The 24,502-nt window shown below is 39.1% G+C and overlaps 1 protein-coding gene across 1 annotated transcript in view; it reads right to left on the reverse strand.

The window, feature by feature from the left end:
• AP3S2 (adaptor related protein complex 3 subunit sigma 2) overlaps positions 1-24,502 on the reverse strand; it is a 56,902-nt gene that overhangs the window by 28,383 nt on the left and 4,017 nt on the right. Inside the window, exons 3-4 of the mRNA XM_065871132.1 lie at positions 24,040-24,151; positions 812-883 (exon numbers count right to left, since the gene is read on the reverse strand). Of these exons, the coding sequence (XP_065727204.1) occupies positions 812-883; positions 24,040-24,151 (184 nt within the window). The remainder of the gene's footprint in view (positions 1-811; positions 884-24,039; positions 24,152-24,502) is intronic.

Genomic DNA, 24,502 nt, shown 5'->3' on the forward strand with positions numbered 1-24,502 from the left:
GATGAAAACAGATTAATAAAGGATCACGGCACAGCAATGGGTAGTAGTCTCCTAAACATCATTATCTCCCTCTAAGGGCCATGGATCATTGTGACAATAATCAGTGGAAGAAAAACCAGGACCAAGCAAACCTAAGATGCACCAACCTCTACCAATGAACAGCACTGGGTACAGCATGTGCCCAGCTGGATAAAATAAATGTGGCAGCTCCTATCCCCTTGCTGGCTATCTCCCATATTTAATTTGGCACATGAGGACATAAGGCATGTCACAGTTATGGTAGCAACACAAAACTGAAAACGTGTACTTCGGACCACTTCATTTCTGCCTGGCAGGCTTCCCTACAGAGTATCACGTGACCTCAAACTATGTTACTGATGTCTTAGTCACTATATTACTCTTTAGGAAAAGGGTACATTTTACTAGCTAAGTTCAAAACCATGATGTGTTTATTTCAAAGCTTCACTGTCACTGGACTATGCCTGAGAAACTCATTTCAAAATCAATACAAAACTATTTATCTCACCATTGGCCTGGTAGCCATCATTGCCCTAAACCAAGAAGTCCGTCTGTGAAAACACGAACCATAACATAGGCCCAGTAATTATCCTGTGTGTGTTAAAACTGGTAACAAATCTCAGCAAAATACTCCCAAAACTATTAAACTTATGTTATTAAGTTTAATAACTTAGGTTCTAGGACTATCCCTAGAGTAAAAAAACCAAAAGAGAGAACATGAAGGTGTACAGATGGCTAGAGATGTCCAAAGTTCTTAGTTTCCTAGTAACCCTGGTTTGGGAGCGAAGGTTACCTTATCCATATGGAAGATCAAATCCAATTCACAAACATTTTCGAAACACTTATCCAGAGTCTCCACAAAAACCTAGGAAACAAGGAGAAATAGATACACAAGTCACATCTTCATGTCACATCTGAAAGTAAAGGGGGCAGTCAAGATACTATTTACCTTATGATAAATCTCAAACCCCCGCCCCCCCCCAAAAAAACCCCACTGCAAACCTCCCAGCACTAGCTGATCACCCTACTTATCCCAATTTGAAGGGGACAATTGAGGACAGGACAATCTTGTTTTCAGTATAGCAACACAACCAGCAGACACATGAGGCTTTCTTTCCCCCTTTATAAGATGCCAGCTGATATAAAAGAATAACGAAGTAACAGCTACTTATAATACTATGTCCTTTCCCCAAGCCTCCACGTATACATGTAAAAACATTTTTCATTATCGTGGTGCTAACATAGCTCTGTCCTGCTAATTTCAATGAACATTAACTTCGAAACACTTTTCCATGAATCAACTTAACATGCTTACGATTTTAATTTACTTTAAATATAACATTTAAACAGAAAAGTGTTTAAAGGGTAAACACTTTATAATTTATATATTATAAATACTTTATAATTAAGCTATAAGGGTATAGCTTAATGAATTTTCAGAATGAGCATATCATGTAACCACCACCCAAATATTGAAATGGAGCACTACCAGTTCCCTAGAAGCCCCCTTCATGCCCCCTCAGACCGTATCCTCTCCAAAGGTAACCACCATCCTGACTCCTACCATCACAGTTTAGTTTTGCCTGTCGTTGAATTTACATAGAAGGCATCATACATCATGTACTCTTTTCGTTTGGCTTCTTTCACTCAACAATGTTTGTGAATTCTTCCATGTTGTTGCATGTCATAAAATCTTGTACATATTCACTGCTGTATAGTATTTCATTCTTGAATTTATTTATCCATTCTCCTATAGACATTTGAGTTTTTTGTTTTTGACTGGGTACAAATTGATATAAATGGAAACTATACTTCCAACCACTCTGGAAAACTATTTGACATTATTTACTAATACTCTATGATCCAGCAATTCTACTCCTAGGTACATACTCAAAAGAAATGCATACAAATGTATGCCAAAAAACACATATAATAATTTCATAATAGCATTATTTATAACCCTATACATTTTTAACAATGACTGAAAATCCACTGTAAGGATAACATACATAAATATGGGTTTTCAGTCACTGTACTGGGCAGTGAGCCCTTAGAATCCGGCAACTCAAGTCCTTCAGTTTGAGGAAATTTCATCAAATAATTTTGTTGAGAATTTCCTCCCTTCCATATTCCTCATCTTTCTTTTTTTGGAGCTGTTTATATTGGGGTATTCGACCTCCCATTTTCTTATCTTTTCTGTCTCATTTTCCTCTCATGTTCTTAATTTTTAAGAGATCATTCTGCTCTGTGTTTCCTGTTTATGAGCCCATTTTTGTTTGTCTTCCTTTATTTCTCTGTGGCTTAGAGATAGGGGGCTGTTTGCTTTATTGTTAAAATGAGTTGAATTTTACTGTTGGTTTTAGTCTCCATTTTCCATGTCAGAGCCTTTCCTCAGATGTCTGATTATCCTTGTTTTTTATTCATAAGAATTAAAGGCTGATTGGAAGCTCTGTAATAATGGCTATTTGCTGGGAATCCTACCCTCCACCACGGCCCTGGGCTTTTAAATTTCATTTTCCTTAGATTGGTCAGATTTCCCAGAGGAATTTTACAATCTCCTGCCTAAAGAGTAAAAGACTAGCTGTCAGAAATTTGGGAGCTGAGTGGCAGGAAAAGGGTTGGAAAGTTAGTATACAACATTCACAAGTCATATGTTCACTAATCCCCCTGACTTGTAACATCGACTATGTCTAGAATTGGAGAAAGGACTTAGGGATCTAACTGGTTCTCAGCTTTCCTTGACCACTCCACACCCACACCACAGTGAGACTCTGTACAGCTAGCTTTGTGCCTTTTGAGGGTTCCACAGTGTGCAGCAGGTTGGCTGTCAGCTTTCTCTACTGCTGGCCTGGGGTGTGACCTCCTTGGACCAGCCAAGTGAATACCAGGCATCCATACTTCCCTTCTTTCAAACAATTCCTTGCTACTGTCTTCTCTCCTGTTCTCTCTGTCCTTGTGGGTATGTATGTTCTTTTAAAATTCATGTTCTATAGTTTTAAAGGAAGAAAATGAACTTAGAAGTGTGGGAGCTCCCAAGAGGACTTTTTAAAACATGAAACTGACAAAGTCTAAAATTCTTAAGAAAATAAAATGTGAAAGAATACCAAGAACATTTGGACAAACAATGATAATAAGAAATGGCTGGTCTTACTAGGTATCAAAATTCATTGTAAAGCTTTGGTAATTAAAGGAGTGTAATACTAAGATAGAAATTAAAGTATGGATCAGTGGGACAGAATATAAAATACTGAAACATATACATGTTTATAAGAAAACAATTTTTTTTTCTGGATGGGATAAATCATTTTCATTACTATCAAAGGCATAAACACAAGTTGGAAATTTGTTAAAAGGTCAGAGTTCATTAAAAAAACCTACTGTAAATTAAGGTAATGTAGATTAAAATGATGTAGATTACAATGCATCATATGTCTCTTAAATAAAGTAATATTTCCCATAAAAAGCAAAGGTGGGTTTTTGCCTTAATGCTGAATAATGCTGGTTCTAGAATCCTGTGCAAGTCTGAACAAAAATGCATTCTCTGAAAATTGTTTTCCACTTATTGTGAATGTCAATAGATCAAGTTCAAAGACAAGGCATGATTAAAAACTGCCATTGTCTTAAATTCTACAGGCTATGAATTTCAGATAAGTTTCACCAAAAAGTCACAGTTGACAAAAGTAGTGAAGCACAGGGACACAGCACAGACACTTTGGGTTTTGAAGTTTGAGAAAATTGAAGTAGAAAGTTGATTTTGTGCGGAATACTTTTACATGCTCTAGGAAGACCCAGAATCACGACAGTTGTAGCAGTCTGTGAAAAAGTCACTATAGCCTGCTGTCACCAAGTTGCCTCCGTATCTGTAGCTCCCATACCAGGTGCCAGCATTCATGTAGCCTCCAATGGTTGGCACCACCAAATCCTCTTCCTCTCCCTCTATTGCAGATGTCCCCTCCTCTGCCCTGCCCTGGTAGGTCTGGGGGTAGAGGCACTTCATTTTGCATGGAGCCTCCCATGCCAAGAAAATACAATTTTTGATAAAGATGGGAAAATTGATGGGAAAAAGATGACCTAGACAATAAATAGTGTCAGGACAAATGGCTATCCTTTGGGGTAAGAAATATTGTACCTGGGCTTCCCTCGTGGTGTAGTGGTTGAAAGCCCACCTGCCGTTGCAGGGGACACAGGTTCGTGTCCTGGTCCGGGAAGGTCCCACATGCCGCGGAGCGGCTGGGCCCATGAGCCATGGCCGCTGAGCCTGCGCATCTGGAGCCTGTGCTCCACAACGGGAGAGGCCACAACAGTGAGAGACCCGCGTACCGCAAAAAATATATATATATATAGTATCTATCTCAATACAGATATATAAATACCTTAAAGATATTGAGCTAAATGTAAAAAAAACTAACAAAGCAATGGCAGATCCATTTTATGCCATCTGGGTCTCTCTTGGAAATGATTTAGTCATTCTGTGGGATGCTTCTGGTTAGCTGACACTGTTCAAAGCAGCAAGTGGAGATGCTGCCTAGCGCCAGGACACGTGAGGAGAAGCAGCCCATATTTCTCAGCAGCACTGTGCCAAGGGGCTGTTTTCATTAAAGAGGGTTAATGAAATTAAGATTGGTGTATTAGGGGCTTCCCTGGTGGTGCAGTGGTTGAGAGTCCGCCTGCCGATGCAGGGGACATGGGTTTGTGCCCCGGTCCGGGAAGATCCCATATGCCGCAGAGCGGCTGGGCCCATGAGCCATGGCCGCTGAGCCTGTGTGTCCGGAGCCTGTGCTCCGCAACAGGAGAGGCCACAGCAGTGAGAGGCCCGCGTACCGCAAAAAAAAAAAAAAAGATTGGTATATTAGTCTGCTTGGGCTGCCACAACAAAATACCACATGGTAGTAACTAAGTCTGTGTGGCTTAAACAACAGACATTTTCTCACAGTGTTGGAGGTTAGAAGTCCTAGATCAAGGTTTGGCAGGAGCAGTTTCTCCTCCTGGCTTGCAGACAGCTGCCTTCTCCCTGTGTCCTTGAATGGCCTCTCCTTGGTTTGTGCATGTGGAAAGAAAGAGATCTCTGGTGTCTCTTCCTCTTCATAATTATAAGAACACCAGCTGCATGAGATCAGAACCCCACCCTTAGGCCTAGTTTAACTTACTTCCTTAAAGTCCCCGTCTCCAAATACAGTCACATTGGGGGTTAAAGGCTTCAACATACAAATTTGGGGGGGACACAATTTAGTCCATAACAATTGGGTTCTCGGTAGGCTGGTGATCCAGAATAAGATGAAATAGCTCCAGAAAAGACATCCCCAGATAGAGATCAAAATGAACAGTCAGATGTATCTGTTTCTCCTAAAGCTTTCTCAAAACATCATTATTCAAGATCATAATCAAGGTCAAGAGAAAGGAAACAAAAGTCACATAATGTAGGAAGAAACCATAGGAGCCAGAGCATAATAAGCAAACAGCATGCTAATGCATGAAGGGACTGAAACGAAGGTGCTACAGACTCAGATGGCAAAATAATATGACATGAATCTAAAACTAAATTAAGAAACAAATCTGGGGAATAAAATGACAAAGAACATTCTTCTCACAAAGGAAAAGAGCAACTAAATTCATCTGCAAATGGTGAAAACAGACACAAATACAAAGAATGAAAGTCACCAAGAGGCAAAAGTCATTCAACATCTAAGTCTCATAAAAGGCATCACCTTAGTAGAAGCAAGGAATGGAAAAGGTCTTGATCCTACAAGGTTGGAAAGGGCAGACAAATTACAAGAAAAGGAAATGGTGTAAAAACAAAAACAAGAAGAAACAGCTGCAGCTACTGGAGATTCTGTTCTCAATGTTGCTGCCCTGTTGCCATCAAGAACACAAGTAACTCCCCAGGTAGCTACAGAGGCTCAAAGGGCAGCCCCACAAGCTAAACCTTTGGCAGAGATCAGAATAGCCACACTTAGCTATTATAACACAGCAGCTGTGACTCCAATGAAATTCGCTGAACAGAAATAAAAAGGAAAACACTGGATATAGTTCAGCTGATGAAGAAAGTTACAAGACTCTGAAGCAACAGGAAGTACTATGTGGAAATCTAGATGCTCAGTATGAAAAGATCATAAACTCATACACAAAGAGGAGTAGGATTGGGTCTCACTCTTCAACGCGAGGAATGGATACAGGTTGAAAAAGATCACACATTTAAGGTATGGGAGGGACTTCCCTGGTGGTCCAGTGGTTAAGACTCCACGCTTCCACTGTAGCGGGCATGGGTTTGATCCCTGGTTGGGGAACTAAGACCCCGCATGCTACAAGGCGCAGCCAAAAAAAAAAAAGTATGGGACTTACAGAGTTCTTGTTCTGAAGTCAGGTCCTTGTGCACCAAACAGCTAGCATTCTAATTTGCATGGATGTCATGCTGACTTTAGTATATCGAAAAATGATTTTTACCACAAAAAAGAAATGATAATTTTGTGACATGATAAAAGATGTTAGCTTGATACGGTGGTAATCATTTTGCAATATATAAGTATATCAGGTCAATACACTATACATCTTAACTTTACACAATGTTATGTGTTATACATCAATTACACCTTGATAAAGCTGGGGGAAAAAAGAAAAACATCATTTTTTACAACTATTAAATCAATGATAATGGTGTTAGTGTTGTAATCAGGTTAAATCTACTTCTATCAAACTTGATAGGAGGGGACTTCCCTGGTGGTGCAGTGGTTAAGAATCCACCTGCCAATGCCGGGGACATGGATTTGATCCCTGGTCCGGGAAGATCCCACATGCCATGGAGCAACTAAGCCCTTGCACCACAGCTACTGAGCCTGCGCTCTAGCGTCTGCAAGCCACAACTACTGAGCCTGCGCACCACAACTACTGAAGCCCGCGTGCCCTAGAGCCCACATGTCACAACTACTGAGCCCACGTGCCACAACTACCAAGCCTGCGTGCTTCAACTACTGAATCCTGCACACCTAGAGCCCGTGCTCCGCAATGAGAAGCACGCGCACAGTGACAAAGAGTAGTCCCTGCTCACCACAACTAGAGAAAGCCCACGCACAGCAACGAAGACCCAGCGCAGCCAAAAATAAATAAAATTTAGAAAAACAAACTTGATAGGACAATATTTTTTAGCTCATGAATTCTACTTTTCAAATATATAAAAGCTGCACATGGGATAAAATCTCACACACAGAGTTTTTTGCATCCACTGTCTTGTGTACTTTTGTTAACTTTTTAGTTATTTTCATCTCTTGAAACATGAAAGAAATGTTATGTAGATCTCTTTAGACAATCTGGCCAATGTGCTACATAATCAAGCACAAATAAGCTGGGTGGTGATAATAATAAAAATGGTTTTCTCAAAAGAAAAAAAAAGCAATGGCAATACTGGAGAATATTTTTATATACCTTCAAGCTACAAGAAGAAAGAAAAGCAAACCAAACTATATAAAGTTAAAAGACAAATGGACTAGGAGAAAATATCTGCAATAAATATAACAGAAAAGGATTAGTATCCATAAAGTTAGGAAAAAAACAAACGCTTACAAATGAATAAAACAAATGAGCCGGACTTCCCTGGTGGCGCAGTGGTTAAGAATCTGCCTGCCAATGCAGGGGATACCGGCTTGAGCCCTGGTCCGGGAAGATCCCACATGCCATGAAACAACTGAGCCCATACGCTACAACTGAAGATCCCACATGCCGCGGAGCAACTAAGCCCATGCGCCACAACTACTGAGCCTGCGCGTCACAATTACTGAGCCCACGTGCCTAGAGCCCATGCTCCACAACAAGAGAAGCCACCGCAATGGGAAGCCCACACACCACAACGAAGAGTAGCCCCTGCTCGCTGCAACTAGAGAAAGACCGTGCACAGCAACAAAGACCCAATGCAGCCAAAAAATTTAAAAATAAATAAATAGATTAAAAAAAAACAAAAACAAATGAGCCATTAGAAAAGTGGACAAATGCTATGGTCAGACATTTTCAAATACAAAATGACTGGTAAACAGTAAAAGATATGTGGCCTCACTAGTATTCAAGCATGCTAGGGGAAACAACAAATTTCTATTTTTTCACCCATAAGACGGCAAACATTTGAAAATATCCTTAATATTTAAAGCTGGTAAGGTTATGGGGAAATAGGACTTTGGGGAGAGGCAATTAGGCACTATCTAACAATTTAAAAAGCACACATCTTTAAAGCAGCAATTCCAATTTTAGGAATCTATCCTAAAGAAACTAACACACGTGCATACAGATGCATGTGCAAGGATATCATTGCACAATAATTTGCAATAGGAAGAAACTGGGAGAAACCTGAATGCCCACAGGTAGGGTACTGAATAAAAGACTATGATATATTAATATTGTGGAAAATCATGCATCACTAAAAAGCATATATGAAGTGGAAAAAGCGCCAAGACTTCTAAGTGATTAAAAAAGCAAGTTGCAGAACTATGTATGTAGTGAGATTACTTTTTACTTAAAAATTAAATAATGTATGTGACGTGTGTGTGTGTCTGTGTGTGTACATGCATTAAAAGGCTTAATAGTGGCTACCTCTAGAAAGAGGAGTGGTATATGAGAGGGGAGTGAATGCTAAGGGGGAGGACTTCTCCATTATACTTAATATATTTACTTAATATATTTAATGACCTATATGGGAAAAGAATCTAAAGAGTAGATAATATGTATAACTGATTCACTTTGCTGTACAGCAGAAACTAACACAACATTGTAAATCAACTATACTCCAATAAAAATTAATAATAAAAAAAGGAATGGAATACTGATACATGCTACAACAACAGATGGATATTGAAACTATTATGCTAAAGAAGCCAGTCTTCTGTGGTCCAGAAGGACCACATATTATACAAATTTATTTTTATGAAATGTCCATAATAGGCAAAACTATAGATACAGGAAGTAAATTAATGGTTGCCTAGGGCTGGAGTTAGGAGGCAGTTGGAGGGAAATGGGAAGTGACTATAATGAGTAAGAGGTTTCTTTTTGGGGTGATGAAAATGTTCTAAAATTGGTTGTGATGATGGCTATACAACTCTGTGAATATACTAAAATCCACTCAATTACACACTTCAAATGGATAAACTGTATGGTATGTGAATTATATCCCAATAAAACTGTTTTAAAAAAAAAACCTTACTTTTTTAAATAAAAAGAATATATCTAGGTACTACTTGTATAATTTAAAAAACCCAAAACAATGTACTTGAAATTCCAAAAAGGGGCCTACATTTATACAGAAATTTAAGTTAAACTAGAAGTAGCAAAACAATGGGAGACTGAATAATTTGAAGAAACTGGAACATGATACAGAGAAAAAGAAACTCAGTTCCATATCTCAGAATATACTGAAATAAATCTTGTGTGTGTTAAAAAGATTTAAATAATCTTTGTGCTAAAAACTTATTAAAACATTTTTTAATTGAAAACAAATGATTTGGAATTTTGTCCCAATTGGAAGATAAACTTATGACTAGTGAAGAAGTAGAGGAGATAAACATAAAGTAGATAGTTTCAACTATGCTGAAGTGCAAATAATGAAGAGCGTAAAGTAAGAATTAGAGGGACGGCTGTATAATGGTAAAGAAATATTTGTGAATATAATGATGAATAAAAGCTTAATATCCTGGGCTTCCCTGGTGGCGCAGTGGTTGGGAGTCCACCTGCTGATGCCGGAGACATGGGTTCATGCCCCGGTCCATGTGTATCCCACATGCCACGGAGCGGCTGGGCCCGTAGGCCATGGCCGCTGGGCCTGCGTGTCCGGAGCCTGTGCTCCGTAACAGGAGAGGCCACAACAGTGAGAGGCCTGCGTACCGCAAAAAAAAAAAAAAAAAAAAAAAAAGCTTAATATCCTAAAACTCCAGAATAAACCATGGGATATTAGGACCTTTTTTTTTTTTGCGGTACGCAGGCCTCTCACTGTTGTGGCCTCTCCTGTTGCGGAGCACAGGCTCCGGACGCGCAGGCTCAGCGGCCATGGCTCACGGGTCCAGCCGCTCCGCGGCATGTGGGATCTTCCCGGACCGGGGCACGAACCCGCGTCCCCTGCATCGGCAGGCGGACTCTCAACCACTGCGCCACCAGGGAAGCCCAGGACCTTTTTTGAAAAACAAAACTGTAATGTAAGATTTGAAAGGAATGAATAAATGCAAGGAAATGCTACTTTAAATTCACTTCTAATTAAAATCCAACAGGGACTTTTGGGACCTTTACAAATTATTCAAAAATGTATAAGGATGAATAAATGGTTATAACTATTGGAGAATATTCTGAAAAAGAACCGCACCCAAGGGGAATAACCGGTCTTACTGGGATATGAACCTATATTAACAACAAGTAAAACAGTGCAAAATTAACACAGAAAGAGAAACATAACTCAGTGGAACAAAGTGAAGAGTAAACACTAAATAGCGAGTGATTACTGTGCACTAGGCATACACGGGTGTACTCTGGGGATACCTCAGTCAGCAAGTCACATTCTTGTCTGGTTATGTTCTGGGTGTGGGAAGAATGAGGCAGATAAACAAGATCTTTTCCATTGTCACACATGCTCTGAAGGAAGTAAATGGGATGATGTGATGGAGGTTACTTCAAACAGAGTGTCAAGAAAGTCTCTCTGAGGATTAACATTTGAGCTGAGTCATGAATGAAGAAGCCAGTCTTTTAAAGAGCTGAAGAGGGAAACACCTGGGAAAAATCACGCCAGTGGATAGAACAGGTGCAAAGGCCCTGAAGCAAAAATGTACTTGGACCTGAGGAGCAGAAAGAAGGCTGGAATGGCTACAGTGAAGGTGACAGTGTATATGGTGAGATCGGACAGAGAGACAAAGGAGCCAGACCATGTCGGGCCTTGCAGGTTGTGATAGGGAGTTTGGATTTTACTCTAAACTTAACATATTATATATTAAGGTTTCTTCAACAAGAGGAGGTATAAATGGATTATTCACATTTAATAGAATCGTTTAGAAAAAAGTTTTAAAATAAACAAAAATATACAAAGAATTACTTTTTCATTGACTATAAGACAAACCATTATTTTTATATTAACAAAGAAAAAAATGCTGTCAATTGTAACTGTAAGATGTCATCTACTGTAATATACATCCTCATGTTAGTTATTAAAGTGTGAAAAAATGTGTATCTTACAATAAATGAAATATAATATTATAACCCAGAACTAGACTTAACTGGACAAATATTTCAATTATATTACAAAAGGTTTACATGAAAAAGAACACTGTAAATTCACACATGGGGGCTTCCCTGGTGGCGCAGTGGTTGAGAGTCTGCCTGCCGATGCAGGGTACACGGGTTCGTGCCCCGGTCCAGGAAGATGCCACATGCCGCGGAGCGGCTAGGCCCGTGAGCCACGGCTGCTGAGCCTGCGCATCTGGAGCCTGTGCTCCGCAACGGAAGAGCCCACAACAGTGAGAGGCCCGCGTACCGCAAAAAAAATAATAATAATAAATAAATTCACACATGGGAAAAGTTGGCATGATTAATAAAAATAAAAATTCAGACATTTGTGAGGTACCACTCACCTCCGAGTAGAAATTAAAAATGACATATTTCAATGCTGGAGTTAGGAAGAAACATAAACTCATATACTTCAGGAAGCATTATAAATTAATATAACCTTCCCGAATATCTATCTAGCAACATGAATTGTAATTAGAAATATTAATCCCTTGACCCAGGAATTTCATTGGGGTGTGAGAGACACAACAGTTTGCATAAAGACTTACAGTAGTTCTATTTGGGTTAATTAAAAAAAAGGAAAATGAAAACAATCAAACTAATAAAAAAAAGGAAAATGGAAACAATCAAACCATCTAGTATCTGTTCTACTGCTCTGCCACCTGGATCAGCTGAGAATACTCATTTTACCCATCCCCCATTGAAATGTTCTGCTTTGATTTACTCCTGAAATACAGAAGTTATGAAAAGGTGAGAAGCAGAAAATACACAGTGGTCCATTCCTCCTGTCCATGTTCCTCCAAGACAGCCAAAGGCTAATGCCCCAACTACAGTGAGCTCTAAGTTTCCCCAGAATCACTCACATGAGCTTGCCCTCAGACTTCCTCAGAAAGGCCTCTTGTAAACCCTCAGGGAAACTGAAGTCAGATGGTGACACTGTTCAGCTTATCTTCTTGCGGGAGCTTTCATCTAGTAGTGGCAAATTATCCTTTCCTTACACAACTACTTACACTCAGTTTTTCCAAACTAACAAAGTATCATTTAGGGAATATACATCACATGATAAAACTATAAAGAGAAGCAAAGCAATGATCAACTTAAAAGTCTGAAGAAAGGGATCCCTGGTAGTCCAGTGGTAAAGAATCCACCTTGCAATGCAAGGGATGCAGGTTCGATCCCTGGTTGGGGAACTAAGATCCCACATGCTATGGGGCAACCAAACCCATGTGCCACAACTACTGAGCTCGAGTGCCTCAACGAGAGAACCCACGTGCTGCAAAAACTACAAAGCCCACTCACTCTGGAGCCCACACGCCACAACTGGAGAGAGAAAACCCACACACCACAACTAGAGAGAAGCCCGTGAGCCGCAATAAAGACCCAACACAGCCAAAAAAGAGAAAAAGAAAAGAAGGAAAATAAAGTCTTTAAAAAGTCTGAAGAAGGATGCAATGAACAAGGGGGACGGAACTGAGGAGGGACATACAGGGGCTTTGAGGTACTAGCAATGTACTATTTCTTAATCTGGGTGAGAGTTTCATTTTATTGGCATTCCTCAAACTGCACAGGCATGTTTTCCGTAGTTTTTGTATATACGTTTTACAATAAAAATTATTTAAAAAACAGCAATAATCTTATTGGGATTCTGATTGGGTTTTCAGTAATTTATAAGCTGGAAGTACAGTTGACACTTGACCAACACAGGTTTGAACAGTGTGGGTCCACTTACACTCAGATTTTTTTCAATAGTAAACACTATAGTACTATACAATCCCGAGTTGGTTGAATCTGAAGACGCAAAACCACGGATATGGAGGAACCGTGTACACAGAGGAACTGGGTATACAGGAGGGCCTACTGTAAATTATATAGGGATTTTCGACAGCATGGTGGGTCAGCACCTCTAACCCCTGTGTTGTTCAAGGGTCAACTGTACTGAGTTTTAAAAGTTTTTCCACAGGCAAAGCGTATGTTTTATTCATTTATTTTGCTCTTTTATCATATTTTCAGTAGAATTTTAAAGTTTTCTTCATATAGATCTTACACATTTTTTACATTTATTCTTGGGTATCTTAAGGAAGGTTTTCCTACTGTGAATGTGCCCCTTTTAAATATTATATTTTCTAACTTATTATTGCTAAGGGAAAGCTATTAGTTTTTATACATTAAACTTGTATCCAGTCCCTTACTGAACTATATTGCTCATTCTAATTGTTTTCCAGTTGATTGTTTTGGAATTTCTAGGTAGATAATAATTTCATCTGCAACCATTATATATTCTGAAGCCTAGTGAAGCCAGTCACTCATTACTGCCCTTCTTCCCTCAGAACATACTTCTGCATTTCTTGGCCATTCACTTTTCCTCATAAACTTTCTCTTTACCAAGTTCTATACGATCTCCTGGATTAGGACTTCCCTGGCAGTCCAGTGGTTGAGACTCCGTGCTTCCACTGGAGGGGACACGCGTTGGATCCCTAGTTGGGGAACTAAGATCCCGCATGCCATGTGGCATGGCCAAAAAAAAATTTTTTAAAAAAAAGATCTTCTGGATTTATACTTGGTTCCCCATTTAATCTATTGATTACTATTGTCATCTTTGCTCAACTCTTCCCAATAAGGGGCTTATAGCTCCACTGATTTCAAGTATTCCTTTATGATTTTCCTTTAAAATTTTACAATTGTAGGGACCACCAGTGGCTAAGACTCCATGCTCCCAAATGCAGGGGGCCTGGGTTCGATGCCTGGTCAGGAAACTAGATCCCACATGCAGCAACTAAAGATCCCACGTGCTGCAACTAAGACCCAATGCAGCCAAATAAATAAATAAATAAACAAAGATTTTATAATTTTATTGGAATCAATATCAAGTATTCCATACTAAGTTAATTTCTAAACACTAAATATCCTTTGTCACTACTGTAAGTGAAATTTCTTTAATTATGAATTTCCTAGCTGTTTTCACAAAAAATAGGAAATTCAATTTTGACGAACTGATCTCATATTCTGCCATGTTGCTCGTATCATTCATTACTTGCCACAATCTCCCCCCTTTTTTTAAGGTTTACTAGGTACATAATCAGGCTCTCTTACAGTAATAACTTACCTCTCTCCTCCTTTACTATGTTACTTCTTCATTTCTTTTTTAATCACTCATTACAAATGTTGCTCAAATTAGAATAACAGTAAGAGACACCTTGTTTTCATAAATGCCTGTAGATTTCTCCCCTGAGATAACACTGGCTCTGGCTCTTGGTTTTAAAACTAAAATTGGCTGTTTCTGGGTGACTGGAGGAGAAGAGAAGAAAGATGTTTTCCACTGTATACTCTTGGTATTCCTTTTGAATTTTGAACCACATAAGTGTATTATTTCTTCAACAATAAATAGTTTATACTGAATAAAGAAAACATGCACTAAATAATCAAGTAAAAATGCTTCCGATTCCAATCTAAGAGTATTTCAGAAACATAATTTGGGTAATCATTTCTCTCGGCACGTACTGATGAAATTATATTAGTTATATTTTTCTTACTGTTGTAATAGAGACTCTAAGAATATGTCATTGTTAAACTGACTTGTATCCTTGGAATAAAGATTATTTGGACGTAATAAATAATTCTTCTAGTATGCAGTATTCCTGAGAAAGAATTTTAGAGCTAGAAAGAACACCTAGTATACTTATAAATAAAAATAAACACACACACACACACACACACACACACAGAGCCAAAACATAAAACAAAAACCCCAACGCCAACAAAACTTAAATGATTTAAGACCATGCTGCTTGCTAACAGGAGAGTCCAAAACAAGAGCCAGGTCTCATGACTCCTTGGTTCAACTGATTATTCGTTAAGATTTTATTTAATAATTCTGTCCAATAAAAATATGCAATATCAGGGACTTCCCTGGGGTGCAGTGGTTAAGAATCTGCCTGCCAATGCAGGGTACACAGGTTCAATCCCCGGTCCAGGAAGATCCCACATGCTGCAGAGTAACTAAGCCTGTGCACCACAACTACTGAGCCTGTGCTCCAGCCCGCAAGCCACAACTACTGAGCCCATGTGCCGCAACTACCGAAGCCCGCGCACCTAGAGCCTGTGCTCCGCAGCAAGAGAAGCCACTGCAATGAGAAGCCTGCGCACGGCAACAAGCAGTAGCCCCCGCTCTCCGCAACTAGAGAAAGCCTGTGCACAGCAACGAAGACCCAACGCAGCCAAAAATAAAATAAATTTTTTTTTTAAATGCAGTATCTGACTCACATTTTCTTTGTGAGAAGCTTTTGGATCATAACCAATTTACTCCATAAAATACACTTAAGCAGTATGATTTTTTAGTCTGAGTCTAAAAAATAACTTACATAATAGAGGTCTTACTATACTAAAATCTACTGAGTTTATTAGGGAGTCAGTTTTTCATTTTACCTTTCTTATTTCATCCTGATATTGGATTCAGTGTCTTTGGATATTTATTTTTTGAGGTCAGCTATTTCAAATATATTGGCATTGTAACTATGTATATCATCCGCTAAAACATTTTAATGTTTTCTATTTCTGATTTTTATCCTCTTTATATTAGGATAACTATTTACTGATTTTATTGTCTTTTCAATGATGAAAACTCTTAGTTCCTATTATTTTTACCTTTTCTTTATCTATCTTCCCAAATCCAGTGCATACTAAGTATTTAATAAATGTCCACGACATTATAAAGTTACACTTCTCGTTTTGTCTTGTTAATATGCATTTCTCTTTTGTCTTGAAGTGCATCTCCTCTAATAACTGCATCTCAATTTTAAAAATATATTACCACTATATATTTTACCTTTATTTTCTAATACACTTATTATATGCACATTCCTATAGCATTCTACAGTGTACAATAATATACAGTACATTGCCACAACTGAATTCTACAACCTAGTATTTCGGGCTTTTTTAGTTGAAATACAGTTGACATACAACATTATGTTAGTTTCAGATATACTACATAGTGATTTGCATACATTATGATACAATCACCAAGGTAAGTCTAGCAACCATCCCTTTCAAAACAAAGTTATTAAAATATTATTGACTATATTCCTTAAGCCGTATATTATATCTTTGTGGCTCATTTATTTTATAACTGGAGGTTTGTACCTCTTAATCCCCTTCACCTATTTTGCCCTCCACCTCCATCCCCCTTCCCTCTGGCAACCACCCATTTGTTCTCTGTACCTGTAAGTCTGTTCCATTTTTACAACCTAGTAGTTCTATATCAGATGGTGGATCCATGATTCAAATCCAGGTTTTCTGATTCTAGATCTTGAGCTCTTTCTGTTATGCCACATTGACTCTCAATGTCCAATCGAACTCAGGTGTTAAGAAAGCATTTAAAGGGACTTCCCTGGTGGTGCAGTGGTTAAGAATCCGCCTGCCAATGCAGGGGACATGGGTTCGATTCCTGGTCTGGGAAGATCCCACATGCTGCGGAGCAACTAAGTCCGTCCGCCACAACTACTGAGCCTGAGCTCTAGAGCCCACACGCCACAACTACTGAGCCCACGTGCCACAACTACTGAAGCCCATGCACTCTAGGGCCTGCGTGCCGCAACTACTGAGCCTGCATGCTGCAAATACTAAAGCCCGCGCACTGCAACTACTGAAGCCTGCATGCCTAGAGCCCGTGCTCTGCAACAAAAGAAGCCACTGCAATGAGAAGCCCACTCAGAAGAGTAGCCCCCACTCACCGCAACTAGAGAAAGCCCACAGGCAGCAACAAAGACCCAATGCAGCCAAAAAAAAAAGCATTTAAAATTATCTTAGAGATGAATCTTTTTTGGATGTTTCTAGTATTTATTTATATTTTTATATATGATAAGTGAATATACTATATGAAAATTTAAAACTAACCATTTTAAGTCATTTTCTGAACGTGAATGGGTGTAAATAAATAAATAAAACATAAGAGAGGGGAGACAGCAGAAGCAAGAACTACAATCCTGCAGCATGTGGGACGAAAACCACATGCAGAGAAAGACAGACAAAATGAAAAAGCAGAGGACTATGTATCAGATGAAAGAATAAGATAAAACCCCAGAAAAACAATAAATGAAGTGGAGATAGGCAACCTTCCAGAAAAAGAATTCAGAATAATGACAGTGAAGATGATCCAGGACCTCAGAAAAAGAATGGAGGCAAAGATCAAGAAAAAGCAAGAAATATTTAACAAAGACCTAGAAGAATTAAAGAATAAACACCTAGAAGAATTAAAGAACAAACAGAGATGAACAATACAATAACTGAAATGAAAAATACACTAGAAGGAATCAATAGCAGAATAACTGTGACAGAAAAATGGATAAGTGACCTGGAAGACAGAATGGTGGAATTCACTGCTATGGAACAGAATAAAGAAAAAAAAAAAAAGAAAGGAAATGAAGACAGCCTAAGAGACCTCTGGGACAACATTAAATGCACCAACATTCACATTATAGGCATCCCAGAAGGAGAAGAGAGACAGGACCCAAGAAAATATTTAAAGAGATTACATTTGAAAACTTCCCTAAAACTTCCCTAACATGAGAAAGGAAATAGCTACCCAACTCCAGGAAGCACAGAGAGTCCCAGGCAGGATAAACCCAAGGAGAAACACGCCAAGACACATAGTAATCAAACTGACAAAAGTTAAAGACAAAGAAGAATTATTAAAAGCAACAAGGGAAAAACAACAAATAATATACAAGGGAACTCCCATAAGGTTAACAGCTGATTTCTCAGAAGAAACTCTACAAGCCAGAAGGGAGTGGCACGATATATTTAAAGTGATGAAAGGGAAGAACCTACAACCAAGATTACTCTACCCGGCAAGGATCTCATTCAGATTTGATGGAGAAATCAAAAGCTTTAAAGACAAGCAAAACCTAAGAGAATTCAGAACCACCAAACCAGCTCTACAACAAATGCTGAAGGACCTTCTCGAGGGAAACACAGGAGAAGAAAAGGACCTACAAAAACAAACCCAAAACAATTAAGAAAATGGTAATAGGAAAATACATATCAATAACTACCTTAAATGTGAATGGATTAAATACTCGAACCAAAAGACACAGGCTCACTGAGTGGATACAAAAACAAGACCCATATATATGTTGTCTACAAGAGACCCACTTCAGACCTAGGGACACATACAGACTGAAAGTGAGGGGATAGAAAAAGATTTCCCGTGCAAATGGAAATCCAAAGAAAGCTGGAGTAACAATGCTCATATCAGATAAAATAGACTTTAAAATAAAGAATGCTACAAGAGACAAGGAAGGACACTACATAATGATCAAGGGATCAATCCAAGAAGATATAACAATTATAAATATATATGCACCCAACAAAGGAGCACCACAATACATAAGGCAAATGCTAACAGCTATATAAAAGGAAATCAACAGTAACACAATAATAGTGGGGGATGTTAACACCTCACTTACACCAATGGACAGATCATCCAGACAGAAAATTAATAAGGAAACACAAGCTTTAAATGATACAATAGACCAGACAGATTTAATTGATATTTATAGGACATTCCATCCGAAAACAGCAGATTACACTTTCTTCTCAAGTGCACACAGAACATTCTCCAGGATAGATAACAGCTTGGGTCACAAATCAAGGCTCGGTAAATTTAAGAAAACTGAAATCATATCAAGCATCTTTTCTGACCACAATGCTATGAGATTAGAAATAAATTACAGGGAAAAAAATGTAAAAAACACAAACACGTGAAGGCTAAACAATACGTTACTAAATAACCAAGAGATCACTGAAGAAATCAAAGAAAACAAAAGTCCAGGACCAGATGGCCTAACAGGTGAATTCTATCAAACATTTAGAGAAGAGCTAACACCCATCCTTCTCAAACTCTTCCAAAAAATTGCAGAGGAAGGAACACTCCCAAACTTATTCTACAAGGCCACCATCACCCTGATACAAAAACCAGACAAAGATGTCACAAAGAAAGAAAATTACAGGCCAATATCACTGATGAATATAGATGCAAAAATCCTCGGCAAAATACTAGCAAACAGAATCCAACAACACATTAAAAGGATCATACACCATGATCAAGTGGGATTTATCCCAGGGATGCAAGGATTCTTCAAAGTACACAAATCAATCAATGTGATACACCATATTAACAAATTGAAGAATAAAAACCATATGACCATCTCAACAGATGCAGAAAAAGCTTTGACAAACTTCAACACCCATTTATGATAAAAACTCTCCAGAAAGTGAGCACAGAGGGAACCTACCTCAACATAATAAAGGCCATATACGACAAACCTACAGCAAACATCATTCTCAATGGTGAAAAACTGAAAGCATTTTCTCTAAGATCAGGAATAAGACAAGGATGTCCACTCTCACCACTATTATTCAACATAGTCTTCAAAGTCCTAGCCATGGCAATCAGAGAAGAAAAAGAAATAAAAGGAATACAAATTGGAAAAGAAGAAGTAAAACTGTCACTGTTTGCAGATGACATGATACTATTACATACAGAATCCTAAAGATGCCACCAGAAAACTACTAGAGCTAATCAATGAATTTGGTAAAGTGGCAGGATACAAAATAAATGCACAGAAATCTCTTGCATTCCTATACACTAACACTGAAAGATCAGAAAGAAATTAAGGAAACAATCCCATTCACCATTGCAGCAAAAAGAATAAAATACCTAGGAATAAACCTACCTAAGGAGGTAAAATAACTACTCAGAAAACTGTAAGACACTGATGAAAGAAATCAAAGATGACACAAACAGATGGAGAGATATACCACGTTATTGGATTGGAAGAATCAATACTCTGAAAATGAGTATACTACACAAGGCAATCTACAGATTCAATGAAATCCCTACCAAACTACCTATGGCATTTTTTGCAGAACCAGAACAAAAAAATCTTAAAATCTGTATGGAGACACAAAAGACCCTGAATAGCCAAATCAATCTTGAGGGAAAAAAAAAGAGCTGAAGGAATAAGACTCCCTGACTACAGACTATATTACAAAGCTACAGTAATAAAGACAATATGGTACTGGCACAAAAACAGAAATATAGATCAATGGACCAGGACAGAAAGCCCAGAGATAAACCCACGCACCTGTGGTCAACTAATCTATGACAAAGGAGGCAAGGGTATACAATGGAGAAAAGACAGTCTCTTCAATAAATGGTCCTGGGAAAATTGGGCAGCTACATGAAAAAGAATGAAATTAGAACACTCCCCAACACCATACACAAAAATAAACTCAAAGGGGCTTCCCTGGTGGTGCAGTGGTTGACAGTCCGCCTGCCGATGCAGGGGACACGGGTTCGTGCCCTGGTCCGGGAAGGTCCCACATGCCACGGAGCAGCTGGGCCCGTGAGCCATGGCTGCTGAGCCTGCGTGTCCGGAGCCTGTGCTCCGCAATGAGAGAGGCCACAACAGTGAGAGGCCCGCATACAGCAAAAAATAAATAAACTCAAAACGGATTAAAGAACTAAATGTAAGACTGAACACTACAAAACTCTTAGAGGAAAACATAGGGAGAACACTCTTTGACATAAATCACAGCAAGATCTTTTTTTGACCCACCTCCTAGAGTAATGGTATTAAAAACAAAAATAAATAAATGGGACCTAATGAAACTTAAAAGCTTTTGCACAGCAAAGGAAACTATAAACAAGACGAAAGGACAACCCTCAGAATGGGAGAAAACATTTGCAAATGAATCAATGGACAAAGGATTAATCTCCAAAATATATAAACAGCTCATGCAGCTCAACATTAAAAAAACAAACAACCCAACCAGAAAATGGGTCGAAGACCTAAATAGACGTTTCTCCAAAGAAGACATACAGAGAGCCAAGAGGCACATGAAAAGCTGCTCAGCATCACTAATGATTAGAGAAATGCAAATCAAAACTACAATGAGGTATCACCTCACACTGGTTAGAATGGACATCATCAGAAAATCTACAAACAATGAGACTGCCCTGGTGGTGCAGTGGTTTAGAGTCCTCCTGCCAATGCAGGGGACACGGGTTCAAGCCCTGGTCCGGGAAGATCCCACATGCCACAGAGCAACTAGGTCCATGAGCCACAACTGCTGAGCATGTGCTCTGGAGCCTGTGAGCCACAACTACGGAGCCTGCATGCCACAACTACTGAAGCCCTTGCACCTAGAGCACATGCTCCACAACAAGAGAAGCCACTGCTGTGAGGAGCCTGAGCACCGCAACCAAGACCCCGCTCGCTGCAACTAGAGAAAGTCCATGCACAGCAACGAAGACCCAACACAGCCAAAAATTAATTAATTAATTTATAAAAAAAGAAAGAAAGAAAATCTACAAAAAAATGCTGGAGAGGGTGTGGAGAAAAGGGAACCCTCTTGCACTGCTGGTGGGAATGTAAACTGATATAGCCACTATGGAGAACAGAATGGAGGCTCCTTAAAAAACTAAAAACAGAATTGCCATATGAGCCAGCAATCCCACTGCTGGGTATGTACTCAGAGAAAACCATAATTCAAAAAGACACATGCACCCCAATGTTCACTGCAGCACTATTTTCAACAGCCAGGTCATGGAAGCAACCTAAATGCCCATCGACAGACAAATGGATAAAGAAGATGTGGTACATATATACAATGGAATGTTACTCAGCCATAAAAAGGAACAAAGTTCGGTCACTTGTAGAGATGTGGATGGACCTAGAGACTGTCATACAGAGTGAAGTAAGTCAGAAAGAGAAAAACAAATATCGTATATTAACGCATATATGTGGAATCTAGAAAAATGGTACAAATGAACTGGTTTGCAAGGCAGAAACAGAGACACAGATGTAAAGAACAAACGTATGGACACTAAGGAGGGAAAGAGGGTGGGATGAATTGGGAGATTGGGATTGACATACATACACTAATGTGTACAAAATAGCTAACTAATAAGAACCTGCTGTAGGGCTTCCCTAGTGGTGCAGTGGTTGAGAGTCTGCCTGCTGATGCAGGGGACACGGGTTCGTGCCCCGGTCTGGGAAGATCCCACATGCCGCGAAGTGGCTGGGCCCGTGAGCCATGGCCGCTGAGCCTGCGCGTCCGGAGCCTGTGCTCCGCAACGGGAGAGGCCACCGCAGTGAGAGGCCCGCGTACCGCAAAAAAAAAAATTAAAATAATAAAAAATTTAAAAAAAGAACCTGCTGTATAAAAATAAATAAATAAAATTTAAAAGAAAATAATAAAATAAAATTTAAAAATTGCTATGTCCAAGTATATAACTTTTTGGAAGAGTGTAGTATATCTGAAATAAAAATACACATTTAAAATTTCCATTTATTTGTCCCAAGGTATATTAAATTTAGCTTCTTTAATTTTATCTTAACAAAATAAAATATAGTTATAAGCATGTAAATTTTATAATCTATAGCTAGAGTTTTCTATAATTGTTATTAGGTTTTAATGCATGCTCCTTCTGAGTGCTTTCAACTTAAGTAACTTGTTCAAGTCACTTAAAGCCTATCTAGAATATCATGTACAAAATGATGGAATTGTACTAAATTAATAGTTCCCAGTACAGGGTCCTTACATATCTCAGTTTCCATGAAAGTAATGAAAAGAAATCTGTAAGCCATTTCTAATTTTCAAAAAGCCTAAAAAAACATGTTTACCTATGTCAAGATTGGTCAGACTAGATAAAACATTAAGCTTCTTTGCTTTAGGCTAGAGTTACAAGTGAAAATACAAAGTATGCATTTTTAAATGTCATTTAGTTTGATACCTGAAAAAAATCTTAAAACATGATGTGACACTGTAACTTATAATGAGAAATATTTGGTATTCATCCTTGTATCTGGCACAGGGCTCCTAAAAACCTTGGAACTTCCTAAGTGATAAAGGTACCTTTTGTTCTGTTAATAAGGTGACTTTTGGAAAGCACCCAGGAATGGGGACTGGTTGCCAGAGGAACAAACCATGTGATTGTGGGAACTTTCAGTCCTACTTCCAGACCTCTGGGGAGGGGAGAGGGGCTGCAAACTCAATCAGTCACCAACGGCCAATGATTTAATCAATCATGCCTATGTAAAGAGGCCTCCTTAAAACCCAAAAGGGACAGGGTTCGGAGAGTTTCCAAGCTAGTAAACATGTGGATATTCGAGAAGAGTTGCGTGCCTGAAGAGGGCATAGAAGCTCCACGCCCTTTCCCCATCTTCCATCTGGCTGTTCCTAAGTTATACCCTTTTAAATTAAGCTGGTAAACTAGTAAGTAAAATGTTTCTCTAGAAAGTTCTGCGAGCCACTCTAGCAAATAAACTGAACCTGAGGAGGAAATAATCATGGAAATCTTCAAGCTATATGCTGTCAGTCAGACGCACAGGTGACAGACAACCTGGACTTGAGACTGGTATCGATCTCCAGATAGACAGTGTCAGAATTGAGCAAATTTATGGGACACCTGGTTACTGTCCATGGAGAACTGAGTTAATTGCTTGGGGTGGGGGTGAGTACACACATTGGAACTGGTATAAGAACTGGTTAGGACTCTGCCTCGTATAAGAAAACTAAGGGAGTGAGAGGGCTGGAGAAGAATCTCTAAGAATTTTTAAAGGTTGCTAAGGAGCTTTCTCATAGCACCATCTGGTGGACATCTAGTAACTTTCACCAAGTATCAAAAAAGAGACTGACAAAAGGATCTACAGATGGTTTTACTCAAAAATCCCATGCAAACTCTCTGCAGTGGCTGTCATCATTACCTGCTACACATACCTGGATGAGGTCCAAGATCCCAAGTTCACTCTCTGATGAATCCACACAAAATACAAAATAGAGGGTAGCATAATGCCGATAAATCAGTTTGTAGTCAGAGCCACCAATCAAACTGTGGAAGATGGGGAACATTTAAATGCCTATATCTTAACTGAATATATCAAAGACAAGCTCTGTGCCAAGGGAAGAGAAGGGGCCCAACAGAAAGGGGGAGGACAGGCCAAACAACAGGCCATTTCTACCAGGTGAACGGCAACCAAATTTGGCAGAGGTGCCTAAAGCCATTTTACCTCCTCTTTTCTTCTGCCCACCCTCCCAGGCACCAAACTTGTAAATATCTGAAGCACAACCATTTAGCAGCTTCCAAAACAGAACTGGGTCTCTCCCTGAGCAGATTTAGCTCAACTCAGCTCAAGTTGCATCAGGTACTCACCTGACACTTGAGTACTGCCTGAAGAAGCAA

Source organism: Phocoena phocoena, chromosome 2 (assembly GCF_963924675.1).
Source record: "Phocoena phocoena chromosome 2, mPhoPho1.1, whole genome shotgun sequence".
Classification (NCBI taxonomy): domain Eukaryota; kingdom Metazoa; phylum Chordata; class Mammalia; order Artiodactyla; family Phocoenidae; genus Phocoena; species Phocoena phocoena.